The sequence below is a fragment of the Siphateles boraxobius genome, unplaced genomic scaffold, assembly GCF_051911475.1.
Source record: "Siphateles boraxobius isolate OS27281-9 unplaced genomic scaffold, OSU_SipBor_1 77, whole genome shotgun sequence".
Lineage (NCBI taxonomy): Eukaryota > Metazoa > Chordata > Actinopteri > Cypriniformes > Leuciscidae > Siphateles > Siphateles boraxobius.
This window is the reverse complement of record NW_027509205.1, coordinates 9,620,438-9,637,556: the sequence shown is the minus strand read 5'-3', so window position 1 is coordinate 9,637,556 and position 17,119 is coordinate 9,620,438. Positions and strand designations below refer to the sequence as shown.

Sequence of the window (17,119 nt, the reverse complement as noted above, 5' to 3'; positions counted from 1 at the left end):
TGTTTGAAGTGTCTTAGTTTTTTGTTTGGTCCTTTTAGTGACATTTGCTCTCCAACCATCTGGAAGATGTTACTGATGCTGGAAATGTGCAAGCAGATTAAGACATGTTAAACTAATAAAAAACTTATTGGACTTTCATTGAGCATTAGGAACAGTCTTGATATAGCCAAATTAAACGAAAAAACGAAAAATTTATTAAAAATATAATATTAAATGTAAAAACTTAAATGATAAATAGAAATGTTGCCTTGATAGGTTGGCCTAACTGAAATATTTTTTTTAAAGTTAAAGTAGGTTTCTAAAATCGCTAAACCTAAAACTGATATAAATATAAATTAAAGGTAAATAGAAATATTAAAAGTAATAAAAATAACAAGCATATAATAGTGACTAAAAGTAAAAATAAAACTATTTCAATATAATCATAAATACTACAAAAGTATATAAATAATACGAAAATAATCTGATAACACCGATTCAGAACCAGCTGCACCAATGAAAAACATAACATTTTACAAGTAAGTGTCCTTTTTGACTACACTTTACTGTCTCTGCCCTGTAAGTTACATCTCATAGGTTTGACAAATAGTGAAAAAACCATAAGGATGATTTCAAACAGTGATTTGAAGCTCAAATACACGTACTCTCACATTATGAGCCTGTTGTCAATGAAGTGTGCAAGTTACCATGAGTGGCATCACTCAGGTGCTAGCTTTGTTAACTCTTTAAAAGAAATAGACATGACTTGTTAAACTGCAGATGAACGGAGCTGCAACTCTTTGTATCGTTGAAGCGTGTTGACTTGTTTGTTTGTTGTGTACCTTTTGCAGGCCATCACACCCAGGTGTCACAGTGCCCTCCCAACGAGTTTGAGTGTCGAGGAACAGATGTGTGCATTCACCTGAGCAAGCTGTGTGACGGTGTCCCAGACTGCACAGATGGGCGTGACGAAGGGGCGTACTGTCGAGGTAACACATGTAGACAAATCACAGTCTGATCATGAACCTGAGACTGATCTTTTTTAAATAAAATTCATCAAAATGTTTTTTTGTCAAGTTGAAGTTAGGGATGGGGATTGATGGGTTCTTTACAAGTTGGTTTCCACTTAATCAGTGCCATGTTAGTATATCAGTGTCAGTATATTAGAGAATTTGGGGCCAGCTGATATAACCATCATTAGCCCAATACGGACCCATACGTATTTTCTTACATTCCAACAATCTTTATTACTTGCATTCTTAATGATTTAGTTTTGTGTGGTGTTTTCTGAATTTTTCTGAATATTGCTGTTATCTAGCTGAATGACACTTGAGTTTGTCAAAATCATGAGTGACTTAATTCATTTTAGAAGCATTATTTACAATATGATGATTTAATATATATATTGGTGAAATAATATATTGTCTTACATATTATTATTTTCTATTTTAATGTATTTTAAAATGTATTTATTCCTATGATGGCAAAGCTTACTTTTCAGTATCATTACTCCAGTCTTTAGTGTCACGTGATACTTCAAAACTTCAAAATTTTAATATTGCTCATTTTGGGCTCAAGAAACATTTCTTGTTGATGCTGTTTTGCTGATATATAATATAACTTTGGCTGTTGATAATATATAATATTGATATAATATAATCAAGTGTTTATTTATTTATTTATTTAAAGCGGCTAAATTGGTGGGACAAGTTTTGGCAAGTAAAATATGGTCTAGCACAAGAAATCCATATGTGAGCCCTTTTAACAGTCTTTTAGGCAGAGATATCATAACTAGTCACCGTCATGCCAAGATCTGGGTTTGAAACCCCTGTGTCCACAAAGATTTGGCTTCTGAGTATGGTTGGTATCAACCTCTCATGAGTTATCATGCACTCATCTTGTTTGTGTCCAAAGTCCAGAGATACTCTGCCTGATTCGGCTGACCTATATTTTTAAAGTAATGATCTGGCCACTTAGCAAGTAATTGATAGAAATCAGACTGACAGTTAGATCTCATTTTAATAGGAAGGCTTGGATAGTCAGGTCAAATAAATCCCTGTAATGTTAGTCCTGTCCTATCCACCGCCATCATTCCATACTGATGGAATGTTAGAATGACAGACTGGGCCTGAGGTTTTAAAGGCCAAATGATAAATAATGTACCTTCCTGACCTGGCCCTTGGCCAGCGCTTTGAGCCTAGACACACACACTTCACTTGTCTTCTAGCTTAAATGCCGACCCTTTGAACCCTGAGGTAAACACTCACCCACTCTTCCACACAAACCCCTTGCACTCAGATGCACAGAACACACACAAACATACGCCTTTCATATGCCTTTCCTGTTGGATGTTTGTTTGTTCCTGCTTTCACAGAAAGGTTTAGCATTTCACAAACATTGCGCTGTTTCTCTGGAACAGACATGGAGATTGTGCAAGAAACGTTGCTGCAGTTTTCAAAACATGCTTTGTCAGTCTATATTTCTAAGTAATTATCACAGAGTTGTTGACAAGTGGGGTGAGAGGGAGGCAGGCATGAATTTATGACTGTGTAATACTTCTAGCTGCTATGTTAACAAAGTAGTGGGTCAGGATCAAGAAATCAGTGATGGGAACGCTAACAACTCAGCCAACCTCTGAAATGAGCCATGCTTATGCTGGTCTGATTCATCTTATACTGTGTTTTGTAAATTCAACCCCTCACTGAGCTGGGAACCTTCTAAATGCTGGTTTGATTGTGTCTTCCCTCCTGGCAGATTTAATTGGCTCCCCGCAGTCTTGATTTAATCTTTCTACGCTAAAGCCTCTCGGAGATGTTTCAAGGTCTGTCCAGTTCCTCCCTCTATGAAAACACGTGCCAAAATCTGTAGGTTGCTCGGAACAGTTGTAAAAAAAAAAAAAGAAGCTCAGCTCTCATTGCAGCCTGTGCGCATTTCCTACATTTCTTAGACTCCTCAAAATGGATTATTTCACAACAGAAGGGAGGAACATCTTTATTGTAGAGCGTTAGCCATTTCCCAACTTTTGACCTTATTTTACTGGCAGTGGCATTAGAGAAAAGAAATCTAGTGATGTTTATAGCTGTTGAAGGAAGGCAGAACATTTCAGACTAATTACTTTTATTGCTTTTGTTGGAGTATGTGTTTGTGCACAACTGCATGCTAATAGCAGAATTCAAGGTGCTAACAATGAGTTAAGTTAGCTGTTGATAGTGGAAGTAGCTAACTACACTACATGTTTTAGTAACTAGTTTAGTTTTTTCCAGCAGTCAGCTATTTCAATTAACAGTAAAAATGTCTTCTCATTTGGGTCATTCCGTGGGTCAAATCAACCAAATTTCAGAAACTTCCCAGGGTCAAATGTTTTATTTTGGTCATTTTTTTTTCTGAAAAACATTTTAACGAACTGAAACGCAAGTATCAAACGCGAAACGCAAGTAACTTTGTGGGCGAATCTTGCAAATCTAAAATGGGTTGGTCTGAAGCAGCTACATTACTCATAGGTGTTGTTTGGGCGTAACGTGAAATAAACCAATCAGAGCGTCATCTCACGTTCCCTTTAAAAGCAGGCGCGCTTGTTCCATGGCGGATTTCTATTATGATGGCGGATTTGCCAGGCGCACGCCAGGAGCGGTTCACAGCCGAGGAGACGGACGTTCTCGTCAGAGCTGTAAAAGACAGAGAAGTGATATTGTATGGGGATGGGAGAAACCCACCCAAATTAGCTTCGGTTAAACAGGCGTATAATAATTTGGGTAAATGTGAAAGGTAGATTTATGCCTATTTTTTCACATCTTCATGGACACTACAATGATAATTATGGTAATTATGTATGGTTTGCAAAAATGGGAACTGCTGTGTCTTTGTAAATGAGAGAAGCAAAGTGTATGCGCGCTATATTATGGCCAACCATGCGCCCTTAAAATAGCATCTGAATAACGCGCCAATGACTTTAGACTAGGTTTTTCCTGGTCTGTGGCAGAATTGTTTTCTGAAACTGCAAAATAGCACCAGGGAACGTTTGCGCCGGAACACGCCGCCTCTTTTCGCTGAACCGCCCCCGGCATTCCCTAATTTACCAACGTGCGTCTGTGGAGGGAAAAGTCCGCTGTGCGTCGGGTGCAAAATAGGAATGATACATGTGTCGGGGTACAAAGTCAAATGCATTGGGTGCAAGATAGGGCCCAAATAGTGATAACGCCAAAATTTTAAATGTCATGGATGTACTGTATATTTACTGAGTAATACACAATTTTTTAGAGGGTGGGTCAAAATGACAATTTCACCTGAAATAAGGAGCCAAAATACAGGTTACACATATATTATTTGTTGAGTTTAGAAATCTTTGTTTAGCAATCCAATTTTGTTTTTGTTTTATTAGTTTCAGTCATTTGCATTTATTAAGGCCCGAATTCCAATCTGTCTCGCACACAGTCGTGTCTGGACAGCTTTCAAAGTATACTCAACCACGGATTAGCTTGGATGGACAACTTCCGCACGATCTGAGTGGACAAAGAAAATGGGCTGCACGCGGACGGGGTCCACAAACCCATCCCGGTGACAAAGAAATTATCTTGCGGAACGCGGACAGCGTGCTTTGGGCTTTAGCATCATCAATTTACATTATTACCTCCTTAAGTAACTTAAATGTACAAAACCGTTCAAATGTTTAGGGGCAGTTTCAAAAGTGACCAGTCAAGACATTTAAACGTTTATGTGTAAATGCTACCTTGACTATGACTTATATACTTTGAAGCTGTAGATTGTCACGCTACTCAGTAATTCAGTAATAAGTCAACCCAAAATCAAAATGAACCGATTTACTTTCTTCCTGCATGTGCACAAATAATCACTCTATCCATGTTTTGTTTGTCTTCATAATCTTTCATCCAAATGCAATAGCTTGTTCTGCCTCTAAAATGCCTTCTTATATTTCAGCCCCTCCAAACTGACTACTTTTCTCACCTTTTTTCTTTGTCCCATTTTTTTCTGTCATTTAACATCCTTTTTTTTAAATACATCCCATTACTGGCTAAATGGTTTAAGAATGCAGTTTTGTTGACTTTGTCTGCTAATGTGGCCATGGTGCCTGTGTTTATCCTGTGTTACTGCTCTGTTAGCTTCACATTAGCTGACCGTTTCTCTGTTCTGCTCATGTTTAGCTTACCTATTCACACAAGAGGCTGTGCACACACGCAGGCACATACACAGCACTCAGCAAGAATGATTAGCCCTTTAAAGTAGAACTTTGCACTGCTATTGGCAAACACCACTGTGCCTTTAAACTTAATTATAATAACTGCGTATTGTTGTGACAGAACAGGGAGGGCGATCAGGAGTATGGATTGGACCATGTACTGCTCAGATAAATAGGATACTTAATGTCAACATTTTTTTTTGTTTCTAACATTTGTTTGAGTTCATCTTGAGGACACAACAAGAAAGTTTTGATCCCGTTAGTAGTCAATGAACTTCAACATTGGTGTGTTTGTGTGTCCTCAAACTGCTTTTCAAACTAAGGTTTGCTTATCTTTCCCAGTCATTCCTGAACAAACACACCACACAGACCAAAGATGAAGTTCATCAACTGCCTGACTTGACGTCTTGTTGTCAAAAAAGACTTTCCCCACATTCTCAATTATTACCAAACACAAACACACTCTCATATACACACACACACACACAAGCATGCGGGGACCTACCAACAGTCAGACAGCGATATTTCAGACATAAGAAATATTACACACAAACATGCCACAAAGTGTATTACAAAGTGTATTTATAAACTTAACTTTATAAAACTGAACGTAACTTTATAAAACTGAACGTAACTTTTCCAGAAACTATCAAAAATGTGCCATTACAAAAGAAGAAAAACACAATGAAAATGAAAGAAATTAACTCAGTCGCACAAATTTAACAGGCTCTTCAAATATGCTTCATTCTTTGTTAATGTTTTTCAAAGATTCATTTTTGCAAATCGTGGATTCTGAATGCATTGCCACAGATATCACTTGCGCTTCAAGTTTTTCGTTTGCTGTTTTGAGACAAACCTCTGGTGGGGGTGGGCTTAACAGTGATCTACTCTGATTGGATAGTGAGCTTTTGATGGACAGGTGCTCTCTGACTTGGAAGTACAGACGTCACTCAGTGGCGCGCATATTGGAAAGTTCTTGCGCTGATTTGTATGCAATACGTCGTGCTTTGTATTACTAAATCACGGCATCATCTTCCTCCTCCGCTTGTCCTTCAAGGCAGCTTGAAGTAAGTTTGTGTTAATGAAGTAACCAATAACATCGATAAAAGTTTTATTCATGTAGGCAACAGTTCTGGCTGTATTTTACACTGTGCATTGCAAACTTGTGAATGACAATAATAACTCGCAACAAACTGTTGCACACTGTAGGCCTACATGAATAAACCTTTTATCGATGTTATTGGTTACTTCAGTAACACGAACTTACTTCAAGCTGCCTAGAAGGACAAGCGGAGGAGGAAGATGATGCCGCTCTGTGTCTCTCCTGAGAACTCATCTTTACAGACTGAGATGATCGAAGGTCAAATATTATTTACATATTTAGTCATACAAAGCACGATGTATTGCATACAAATCACCGTGAGAGCTTTTTTTTATTATTATTATTTTTTATTAAACATTTACTTTGCCTACAGAATACTAAAATGAAGATCCATAAGCCAGAAAAGAAAGCCAGAGGTTCAGGTACTGATAGATATTACATCACATTTGAATTCAGAGAAAGAAAGAAAAACAAATAAATCCTTGGAAAACATCCTTGAAATAAAGCTCAAAGTCTTTATATATATAGTGTACAATGAACTGGCAAATGTCTTTCCAAAGTTTTCTTGTATGATCACAATTCCAAAAAAGATGTAAGATAGTCTCTGGTTGTGAATCACAAAAACTACAATTTGTATCTATACTTAATTTAAATTTTGATACCATGAACGTTTTAACAGAATAATATCGATGAATAAGCTTAAAAGAAATCTCTTTGACCTTATTTACCAATAGATACTTGCTAGGGAGAGTCCTAACCTTCTTCAATGAAATATCACAATCATTGAGAAAGAGAAAACGAATATCTCTATTATTTATTAATGTAGATTTAAAACATATCGTGCCTACATACGTGTCAGCCGGGTCTGGGAGAGGCATTTCAGAACTTGTCAAAAAACTATTATGGCCCTTAAATAGCATAATGACACCATTAGGGATAGCACCAAATACAGGGGCAAACTGTTTTGGAGTAACAGGAATATTATAATGAGAGAGAAATTCTTGATAAGTAAATAAGTAACCATCCTGATTAAATATTGGCTAACCCGATTGATCCCAATCACCGCGAGAGATTTCCAATATGCGCGCCACTGAGTGACGTCTGTACTTCCTGGTCAGTGAGCACCTGTCCATCAAAAGCTCACTATCCAATCAGAGTAGATCACTGTTAAGCCCCACCCCCACGAGAGGTTTGTCTCAAAACAGCAAGCGAAATCTGTGGCAATGCATTCAGAACCCACGATTTGCGAAAACGAATCTTTGAAAAACATTAACAAAGAATGAAGCATATTTGAAGAGCCTGTTAAATTTGTGATATGATTGTATCATATTTTTGATAGTTTCTGAAAAAGTTACGTTCAGTTCTATAAAGTTATGTTCAGTTTTATAAAGTTACGTTAATTTTTTTAGAAACAAATATAATTCCATAACATTCAAATGATCTCAGGTCAGTAAGATTTCTTTTTAAGGAAATTAATACTTTTTATTAATCAAGGATGCATTTATTAAAAGTGACAGTAAAGACATTTATAATGACATTTATAATGTGGTGTAAGTCTCTTTGGATAAAAGCATCTGCCTAAATAATTAAATGTAATGTAATGATATTACTATGCTGATTTGCTGCTCAAGAAACATTCAAAAGATTTTTATTTTGAAAAAAGCTGTTCTTTTCTTTTCAGGATTTCTTGGGGAAAAAAGAACAGCATTTATTTAAAATAGAAATCTTTTGAATGATTCTTGAGCAGCAATTCAGCATAGTAATATCATTACATAACATTTAATTATTTAGGCAGATGCTTTTATCCAAAGATTTGTTTGCTCAAGAATTTACAGGAAAACAAGTGAGGAAGTTTTCAAATGAATCATTTTAACCAGTATTGAAATGAAGTGGACAGAATAGACTGACTCACTGACATGAATAAATTGACATTGTAAAGCTGATTTTAGGAAAGTGTTTGCTGACTGCTGCAGTTTGCTCTGTTGTAAGGCTGTGTGAGTAAATGTGGCAAATACAGCGTTTTGTCATGCTTCACAGCTACTTGTTGAAATAACTAGCTTTTCCTGGAACAGATGGTCAGTAAGTCAGTAGCATCTCTTCTTTTAGTTAGTTATTCACCAACCCTGGCCTGATCTCCCACTCATCAACTGAAATATTAATAGAAATCACCAAGTGCCAAAATAGGAAGCATGAAATTTTCAGCATTTCTTGTTCTCCTAATGAAGCATGCAGGATGCGTGTCCTGATTCTTTGCATGTGTTAGGTCAGGCTTGAGAACGAGAGTGCTGGATGGATGTTCTGTAACACGACTCATTTCTGAAGAGGTTTAGTAGTGCTGAAACGGGTTGAGTGGTTTGCATTTGGTGCGGTTGAAGACTGATTTTAGGTCTGGCTGCCAGTGTTTTTGTAGCTGTCGTTTTTGAGAATTCTGTGGTGTGGTATTAAACCTTCCAAACTTCTCTATCTCTCTTCATCTCTTTATTTATTTTCAGCCTTATTTGTTCATTATAATGGAATGTTGGCCGCACTCGTACTGTTCTAAAATCATTTTCGTTGCACCGATAAACCACAAACACGTCGCTTGCATACCAATCTAAATACCCACAAGGCAATGCTGTGGAAATTGGAGACTGCATTGCCGGGAGGTAAATTCTGTCTTACAGGATTATTCCCAGAGTCTCAATGAGTATAAAAATCTGTGTCAGGGAATTTTAAAATTGTGCTTTAGAAAAATAATAATAATAAAAACCAAATTCTATTCCTATCTTCTGCAATCTTTTAAAATGAATTGTGATTATCTAGTGATCACGAATGATTGTAAAATTAAGGGATTTCATTGGTCTAAAGCAGTGGATATCAACCTTTTTGACTCCAAGGCCCCACATTGTCTACAACAATATTCAAAGGACAATGACTTTTCCAGTTTGTCATGATTTACTGGATAAGGATTAAGGATAAGGAATTGTTCACAATTTTTTTTCATAATTTCTAGGGGTGCGCCGATCCGATACTCAGTATCGGTATTGCTCCGATACTAGCAATATTTGCCAGATCGGGTATCGCCAGACGAGACCATCCAAATCCGATCCGATATGGTATAGCCTACGTATGTTATTGTTATACAACACAAAAGGCACAAAAACATTATAAAGCACTATAATGTTTTCGTGTACTGTATTCCAAGATGTCTGAAGCCATTACATATAGTTTAATGTGAGGTACAGATTTAAATCGTTAAATTAAAATTCACCTAAGTGCTTCCCTCCGCTGCGGCTGTCAGTCATTCTCAGCACTCAAACAGCGCATCGCACTCGGGTAAAACAGTCAACACGATGAAACTCTCTCCAAGATGAGTCAATGTTCCTATTGTTATACTGTAGATATGTAGATAAAGGTCTATGGTTTGCGATGCACGTTGCACGCAGCAGCCAGACTTTCTTTACGGTGAACAGCTGCGATGATTAATAAAAAAAAGTTTTTTCACTGAGCGGAAAAGATTAAGCCCGAGGTCCGACCCGACCCGAGTCATTTGCTTATATTTTCGACCCGAATCCGGCCCGAACCCTCGGGTCCCGTCGGGTTTGTCAGGCCGACCCAGTCCGTTGAGAACTCTAGGCTACCGTACACAGTGGAAATTTTGGTTCTTTAAAGAAAAAGGGGTGAATTAAAATAAGAAATATCTTGATTTTAGTTATTTTGGCTCATTTTAAGGGCTTGACATTATAATATCTCTGGTCCCCTTGGAAGTTTGGTGAGGCCCGGCCCTCTGGTTGAGAAACACTGCTGTGTTCCATTATATTCAAATGAATGTCTATTGACCACTTTTGTGGCATACCTCAGTTCGTAAAATAAACAAAAGAAGCTCGGTGTTGATAGAAATTGACTTACAATAGACGTCATTGGGTGAACCGTTGCACATTGCTCCATAAATTTCCTTTCTAAGTCTTTAACTGTCAATGCATTTTCAGTTTGTTTTTACAAACTCTGCTATTGAACTTGTATTTAACCCGCAACATTCCTTTAATGAGAATCTGTGCCTGCAGAAAGTCCTGTATCATTCCGCAGGATCGCTTTTTATGTCTCACACTTTGCATGTTCATAAATATCCAACTTTTAAATTCCATAATGCTTTCAGCTTCTCAGAAGATTGTACTACACATTTGACCATACTCAAATTCATTCTGCAGAATTCCACAGATTTCCCCTAAAATCAATCCAGAAAATACAGGAAAAGTCCACAGACTCCGTCTTGACCTGCTCCTGACTGACAGCTGTTCGGGTAGCCAGCGTTATGCCTTGAACTCCCTTGTCTCTGTTTGGAGTAGTTTGTGGGTGTGAGGTCAGTGTATGACCTGGGGTTGGATAGTATGGGGGAACTGATTCGATACAGGCCGCAGTGTTTTGCCTGCACATCTTCCTCTCTACACATTCCACAAAAAGACCCATTGTACCCCTCAGTGCCACAGCTTTTTGTGTGATGAGGACTCTCATTGTCCCTGTGTGTACATTTGTGTGTTTGAGACTCTGTCTCCTCCTCTCTGTCCTCTCTTTCTCCTACAGTGTTGCAGTGCATTGTGGGCTGATTGGACTTGAACATTGTGGTCTCCAAATCATAACTGAATGATCAAATGCTTAATAGTGACAATCATGACATCTAGTTTTCCGTCATTTATACAGCATTGCTAATATAAAATGAATTTATATTAATTCATTAATAATTAATACTGTTATTCTGATAGGTTGCTTTAAATTTAACAAAAGTTTCAGTAAAGACTTTTAGATCCTTACAAAAAAAAACTTAAAAAATGCTGCTCTTTTGAACTTTCCATTTATCAAAGAACCTAGTTTCCACAAAAAATGTTAAGCAGCATAACTGTTTTCAACACAGTTGTAGACTGGAGTAATTGTCGTTTTTACTGTATTTTTGATCAAATAAGTTCAGCCTTGGGTTAACATATGGGACTTCTTTCAGAAACATTTTAATCTTAGTGTACTCATGTTGTAAACATTTCTCAAATGCATCTCCATTGACCGTTTATGATCAGAATTTAAGATGTTCTTACGATTAAAACACTTTTTTTATATATAATCACTGCTCTCGATTAGCGTTTATACTGAAAATGCAATTTTGCAATCAGACTGGGTTTGCACCTGTATTTAGCGTTGCCGTCTTGTGATCAGATCAACTGAGACGGATGTACCCGGTATATAAATCCTGTAGGATTTTACAGGAGTTCCTTCAATAAATATTATCATTGTGATTTTGTACTTCCTTGAACCGTTCCCACATTAACATATCAAACAAAAGCATGTTTTGATGGATATGGCTTTCTCAGACCTGTGTGTATCCGTTGGGCACGTAGAGACTTGTTTTTTTTTGTCTGAGTGAAGCCGCAGTCTGAGTTCACACAGAGTTTGGTGGACAGTGATACAGTGTTTGGCAGCACAGCAATACCCACAGTATAAAACCAAGAGCACTCATCTGTGTCCACCCAAACCTTTTAATCATATGCTCTGTGTGTATGTGTTTTTGGTTGGTTGAGCAGTGAAGCCCCTGTTGCGCTTTCATATTGTGCCAAGATGTCCTAAAGGCTTCTATAAGAGCATTAAAGGCTTTTCACTGTACACAGCACACATGGAAATCACATACGATTTCTCTGATAACTCTAAGATAAGTGTCACATTTCACACATTTTTGAGAGGACACTTGTAACAGATCTACCTAATGAAGGTAGATGAAGGTCTGGTTTATCTGTGTTCTAGAAAAAACAGCTTGAAACAGTTAGATGACTTGCTCAACCAATTTTGAGCTAACTAATATGACCTGGTATTGGTGGAAGTAAGGCAGACAGTATTTTGACTGTTTACAATATTTATAATATTCTGCTGGTGATATAAAATTGACATTGTGAATATCACAATAATTGTAACTCTCCTTTTATCAGTCTAGTTTCCTGAAGACAGTAGCCAATAGATCTTTAGAATGGTTCAAATCAATGATTCATATACTTTGAAAAAATATATATTTTATTGCACATAATTAAGTAAATGTTGTTTTGTTGTTTATTGTTATACTTGTGTACACAGAGATGATTAAATGTCATCGTTGCCTGTTTTCATTTAATTTTAATAATTTTAATTTTATTTTAAAATATATTATATTATAGCTTGATACTATTTGATTCTGGTCAATTTTTACTTTCATTTGAATGAATTTTTAATTGAGAATATGATTTAAGAAGTCTCTTAAGACTCTTTTTAAATCTGCTTGTTTGTTTTTGCTTGTTTGTTTTGTATAATCTTGTTCTTTAATTGTATTTCAGTTTTTATTATTATTACTCTGTTGTGGCGCTTTGGGTTTAAGAAAAGCGGCATATAAATAAAATGTATTATTATTATTATTATATTGTGATTTATTTATTTTTATTTTTTTTGGCTATATTGTCCTGTACTACTTACATTAATCTGTTCTGTCTAATATTTCATTCATATTTCTTCATTATATCCAGTGTAGTTTTCAGTGGATGATTATCTGCTAACAATCTGTTCTCACTATTTCTTGTGCTTTAGAGTTCGCACATAACTGCACCATCATGGGCTGCCAGTACAACTGTTCGGTGACAGCGTCGGGTCCTAAGTGCTACTGCATGAACGGCTATGAGGTGGGAGAAGATGGAAAGACATGCAAAGGTGAGCTTTGAATCCTTCACCTGTATTTAATGACAATGTCTTTTGTGTTTTTATAATATTGTGATGACTGTAGAAGTATTTAACAGAAGCATGTGACTTTTTCCAACCATGTGGTTTACTCTGCGTCAGATTTCAACGAGTGTGCAGTGTATGGGACTTGCAGTCAGACATGCACAAACACAGATGGCTCCTACACCTGCAGCTGTGTGGAGGGCTACTTGCCTCAACCAGACAACCGCTCTTGCAAGGCCAAGAATGGTAGGGAATGAACACAATTTTTGCTGTTCCTTTGTGCTCATTTGTCTTGCTCTCTGTGTGGTCATATTCTTTGTTTTTTTTAGTGATAAGGCCTCACCATGTTTTCTCATCTCTGTTTAAGACCCCGTGGATCGGCACCCATACCTCCTCATAGCCAACTCCCAGAACATCCAAGCCACATCTCTAAGCGGAGCCAACCCAATCTCCATCAACACTAAGCAGACCACTGCTATGGACTTCATCTACGCACAGGAGACTGTGTGCTGGATCCACATGGGTGACTCTCCTGCTGCCACCCAACTCAAGTGTGCCAAGTTCCCCAATGCCAAGAGCTTCACAGAGGAGAAGACCATCAACATCTCCCTCAGCCTGCACCGTCAGTACCGTGTTCTTAATTGTGTGTTTTATGTCTGGTGTCCATTCGGGCAAGATGATCCAAAAAACACGTACTGAACAAATTTAATTTCATTAAATTTTAATTAATAATCATTTTTGTTGTAACTGTAATTACAGATTTGTGCTGCCAAAGGAATAGTTCAACTATAAATGAAAGTTCATGAAAGTTCTGGCATAATTTACTAACCCTCATTTCGTTTCAAACCCGTAGGACTTATACTACTGTTCAAAAGTTTGGGGTGTGTAAGATACGATTTCAAAATATTTTCTCTTATACTCACCATGGCTACATTTATTTGATCAAAAATACAATACAAACATAAATATAAAAATGATTATAATCATGATTGTTACAACTTACAAATTTTCTATTTTAATGTATTTTAAAATGTAATATATTCCTGTTCTGGCAAAGCTGAGTTTTAAGCATCATTACTTCTGTGTCTTCAGTGTCACATGATCCTTCAGAAATCAGTCTAATATGCAGATTCACTGCTGAAAAAACATTTCTTATTGTTAACAGTGTTGAAAACAGTTGTGCTGCTTATTATCTTGGTGAAACTACAATGCAATCTTTTCATGATTCTTTGGTAAATGCAAAGTGTAGCAATGTTCAGGGAAGAAGGAGGCGGGAACCGGCGAACAATTAAAATATACTTTATTTAAAATAAAATAAACAAACCAAAATACCGCCAGCAGCCCCTCGCGGACGACTGCTGGCTAAAATAAAATACATATACAAATACATATACACAAGGCCAGCCTTTGTAGCCCAAGACTGGTTGCCCACTGAAGCTATGCATGGTTGAGCCAGGTCAGTACTTGGATGGGAGACCTCCTGGGAAAACCAGGTTGCTGCTAGTGAGGCCAGCAGGGGGTGCTCACCCCCGGTGGTCTGTGTGGTTCTTAACGTCCCAGTATAGGGATGGGGGCACAATACTGTCAAAAAGCACCGTCCTTCGGATGAGACGTTAAAATGAGTTCCTGGTTTTCTGTGGTCATTAAAAAATCCCAGGATCTCATTCGAAAAAAGAGTAGGGGTGTAACCCCGGCATTCTTGCCAAATTTGCCCATTGGCCTCTGTCCATCATCATGGCCTCCTAATCATCCTCATATATACTGATTGGCGACATCACTCGGTCTCCTCTCCACCAATAAGCTGGTGTGCGGTGTGCGTTCTGGCACAATATGGCTGCCACCGCATCATCCATGTGGGTGGTGGTTGAGGAGATTCCCGCATTCTATATAAAAGCGCTTTGAGTGCAGAGAAAAGCGCTATATAAATTTAACAAATGATTAATTTTTACTATCTTTTTAATGCATCCTTGCTTAAAAGTATTAATGTCGTTAAAAAAAAATGTACTGATCCCAAGCTTTTGAATAATAGTGTACTTTCTGCGAAAGGAGAAATTTTGAATAATGTACTGGTTGCTTTTACAAGAAATGGAAACCAAACTTCAAACTTCCAAAACAATTTAAAAGATCCATGAACGCATCACAAAAGTGGTCCATATGACTCATGTGCTATGTACTGTACCAAGGGTTTGTGTGAGGAGCCGACTAAGCTGGAGAAACAAACAGACCAGTCTGATTATTGAATGAATCATTCAAACCGGTTTTGTTACTTGGATTAAGCGATTTATTGAAATTATCTGACTCAAAAGAACATTTAGTTTGTGAATCGGACATTGTTACTTCTCTCATGAACTGTAAGGAACTCTAAAGGCCCCGATATACTCACGCTTAGGGGTAAAAAGAAGTTTTAAATGCATGATAAACTGTTAGCGAACATCCATAGCGGCGTTTAGATTATGTAAATATTTCCTGCACACTTTCCTTTCAACAACAAAATAAACACAACAAAAAAGACAGCTGTGAGTAAACCGCAGTTGAGAAAGCATCTCATCTTAGCAATGTAGATATGTTTTCACCAGCTCTGCAATTCAGTACTCCATTAAAGTCACGTCATGTCTATTTATACTGTATAGCACATTATACGATCGCTTTAAAGCAAGCAGCTTAACAGAATTAAACATCAAATCTCTTTCAACTGGAATTACAACTTCAATTTCTACTGTAAAACGACTCTCCAGTGTATTCATGTTTTTACTTGCGGACGCCTGACCTCGATGAACTGAACAGAAGAAGATTTTTCCAGTTCAAAGAAAGAGGAGTCTCAGAGCAACACCTAACTATTACATCATCGTCATGGACCAATGGTATTTTGATGGTGTTTACCAACCAGAGCAAACTTTATCAGAAAGTTGGCTTTAGCAAGCTGTTTTAAACTCCCGAAATGAACACGAAAAACACTTCGCTTTGGCCTGATTTCTTTGTAAAGACGTCACACCAGTTCGCTCTTCGATTTCGCTTGAAGTATATCAGGGCCTTAAGGAGAGAGAGTTAGGGATGGATGTCAAGATTTACAGTTATATTTAAATTTCACTTATGTCATTCATATTTTAAAAAGTCTTAAAATAATTATTTTTAGAAATCCGTTACAATTTACATTTTTGACTGACATATTGAGCATAAGTCATATTTGACTACTTTTATGGTGCTATTTTGTTATTTTGGACCTAATTCTCATTTATTATCTTCAAGAGTTTTCTTCAGAAATTTAACTTTGACGTTCCATTGAAGAAAAAGTCCCAAGGTTTTGGCACAAAGGTGAATTAATAATAATTTTGAGGTGAACTATTCCTTTAGGGTGTGTTCACACTTGGCCGTTTGGCTTGATTAAAACAAACTGGTATAATTGCTCTGTTAGTGCGGTTGATTTGAATAAGTGTGAACGCTGCCATCCGAACCCTGATGCATGTTGACTCCTCTACACATTTTATAAGCTCTTTGTGAGATCTCAGCTGGTAAAAATAACATAAAATGTTCGCATGATGGATGTTTGGCAAGTTCTCTCACAAAATATACGTCATAATAGCTTTTATTTAAAAAAATTTTTTTATAACGTTCGGGGTTCAAATTAAAAGCAAACCAGGACTAAAAAGATAATTTTCTCTTATGATCTGGACCAAGAGAACCGAATAACAAGTGTGATGTGATGTGTCTTTTGTCCCGTTTTCCGTCTACAGTGAAAGGGAAAGGACTGTCTGCATCAGTATTTATTACTTTTGATACAGCTTGCTTAGTATATGATTAGCCTTGATTATTGTCTGGGAATCATATAATTCATTTTGCGGTGACATACTGACAGTGACATGTTTGTTCTAGACACAATAACTGTGATTTAGGATGTCAAGGATACACGGTTTACTGCCCAAATCATTGCAGCAATTGTTGCGACACCTTTCATAACATATTGAACATCAGCCGTTACATCACCTGGACATTCCTGCCCTGTAGGGAGTTTCTGCATTATTAGGTCTGTCTTTTTTGCCACCCTGGTCTGGTTTTGTTCTTACTGTAGCTGTGTTCAGGCAAGAAGGTTTTCTAAAAGAACATGTCTCTTGCGTGTTTCCTTAGATGTTTCAACAGTTTTGAGA

General features: G+C 37.2%; 1 protein-coding gene across 1 annotated transcript in view; it reads left to right on the top strand.

Moving 5' to 3' along the window:
* lrp1ab (low density lipoprotein receptor-related protein 1Ab) overlaps positions 1-17,119 on the top strand; it is a 123,406-nt gene that overhangs the window by 37,469 nt on the left and 68,818 nt on the right. Inside the window, exons 3-6 of the mRNA XM_077218756.1 lie at positions 831-968; positions 12,846-12,965; positions 13,095-13,223; positions 13,345-13,599. Of these exons, the coding sequence (XP_077074871.1) occupies positions 831-968; positions 12,846-12,965; positions 13,095-13,223; positions 13,345-13,599 (642 nt within the window). The remainder of the gene's footprint in view (positions 1-830; positions 969-12,845; positions 12,966-13,094; positions 13,224-13,344; positions 13,600-17,119) is intronic.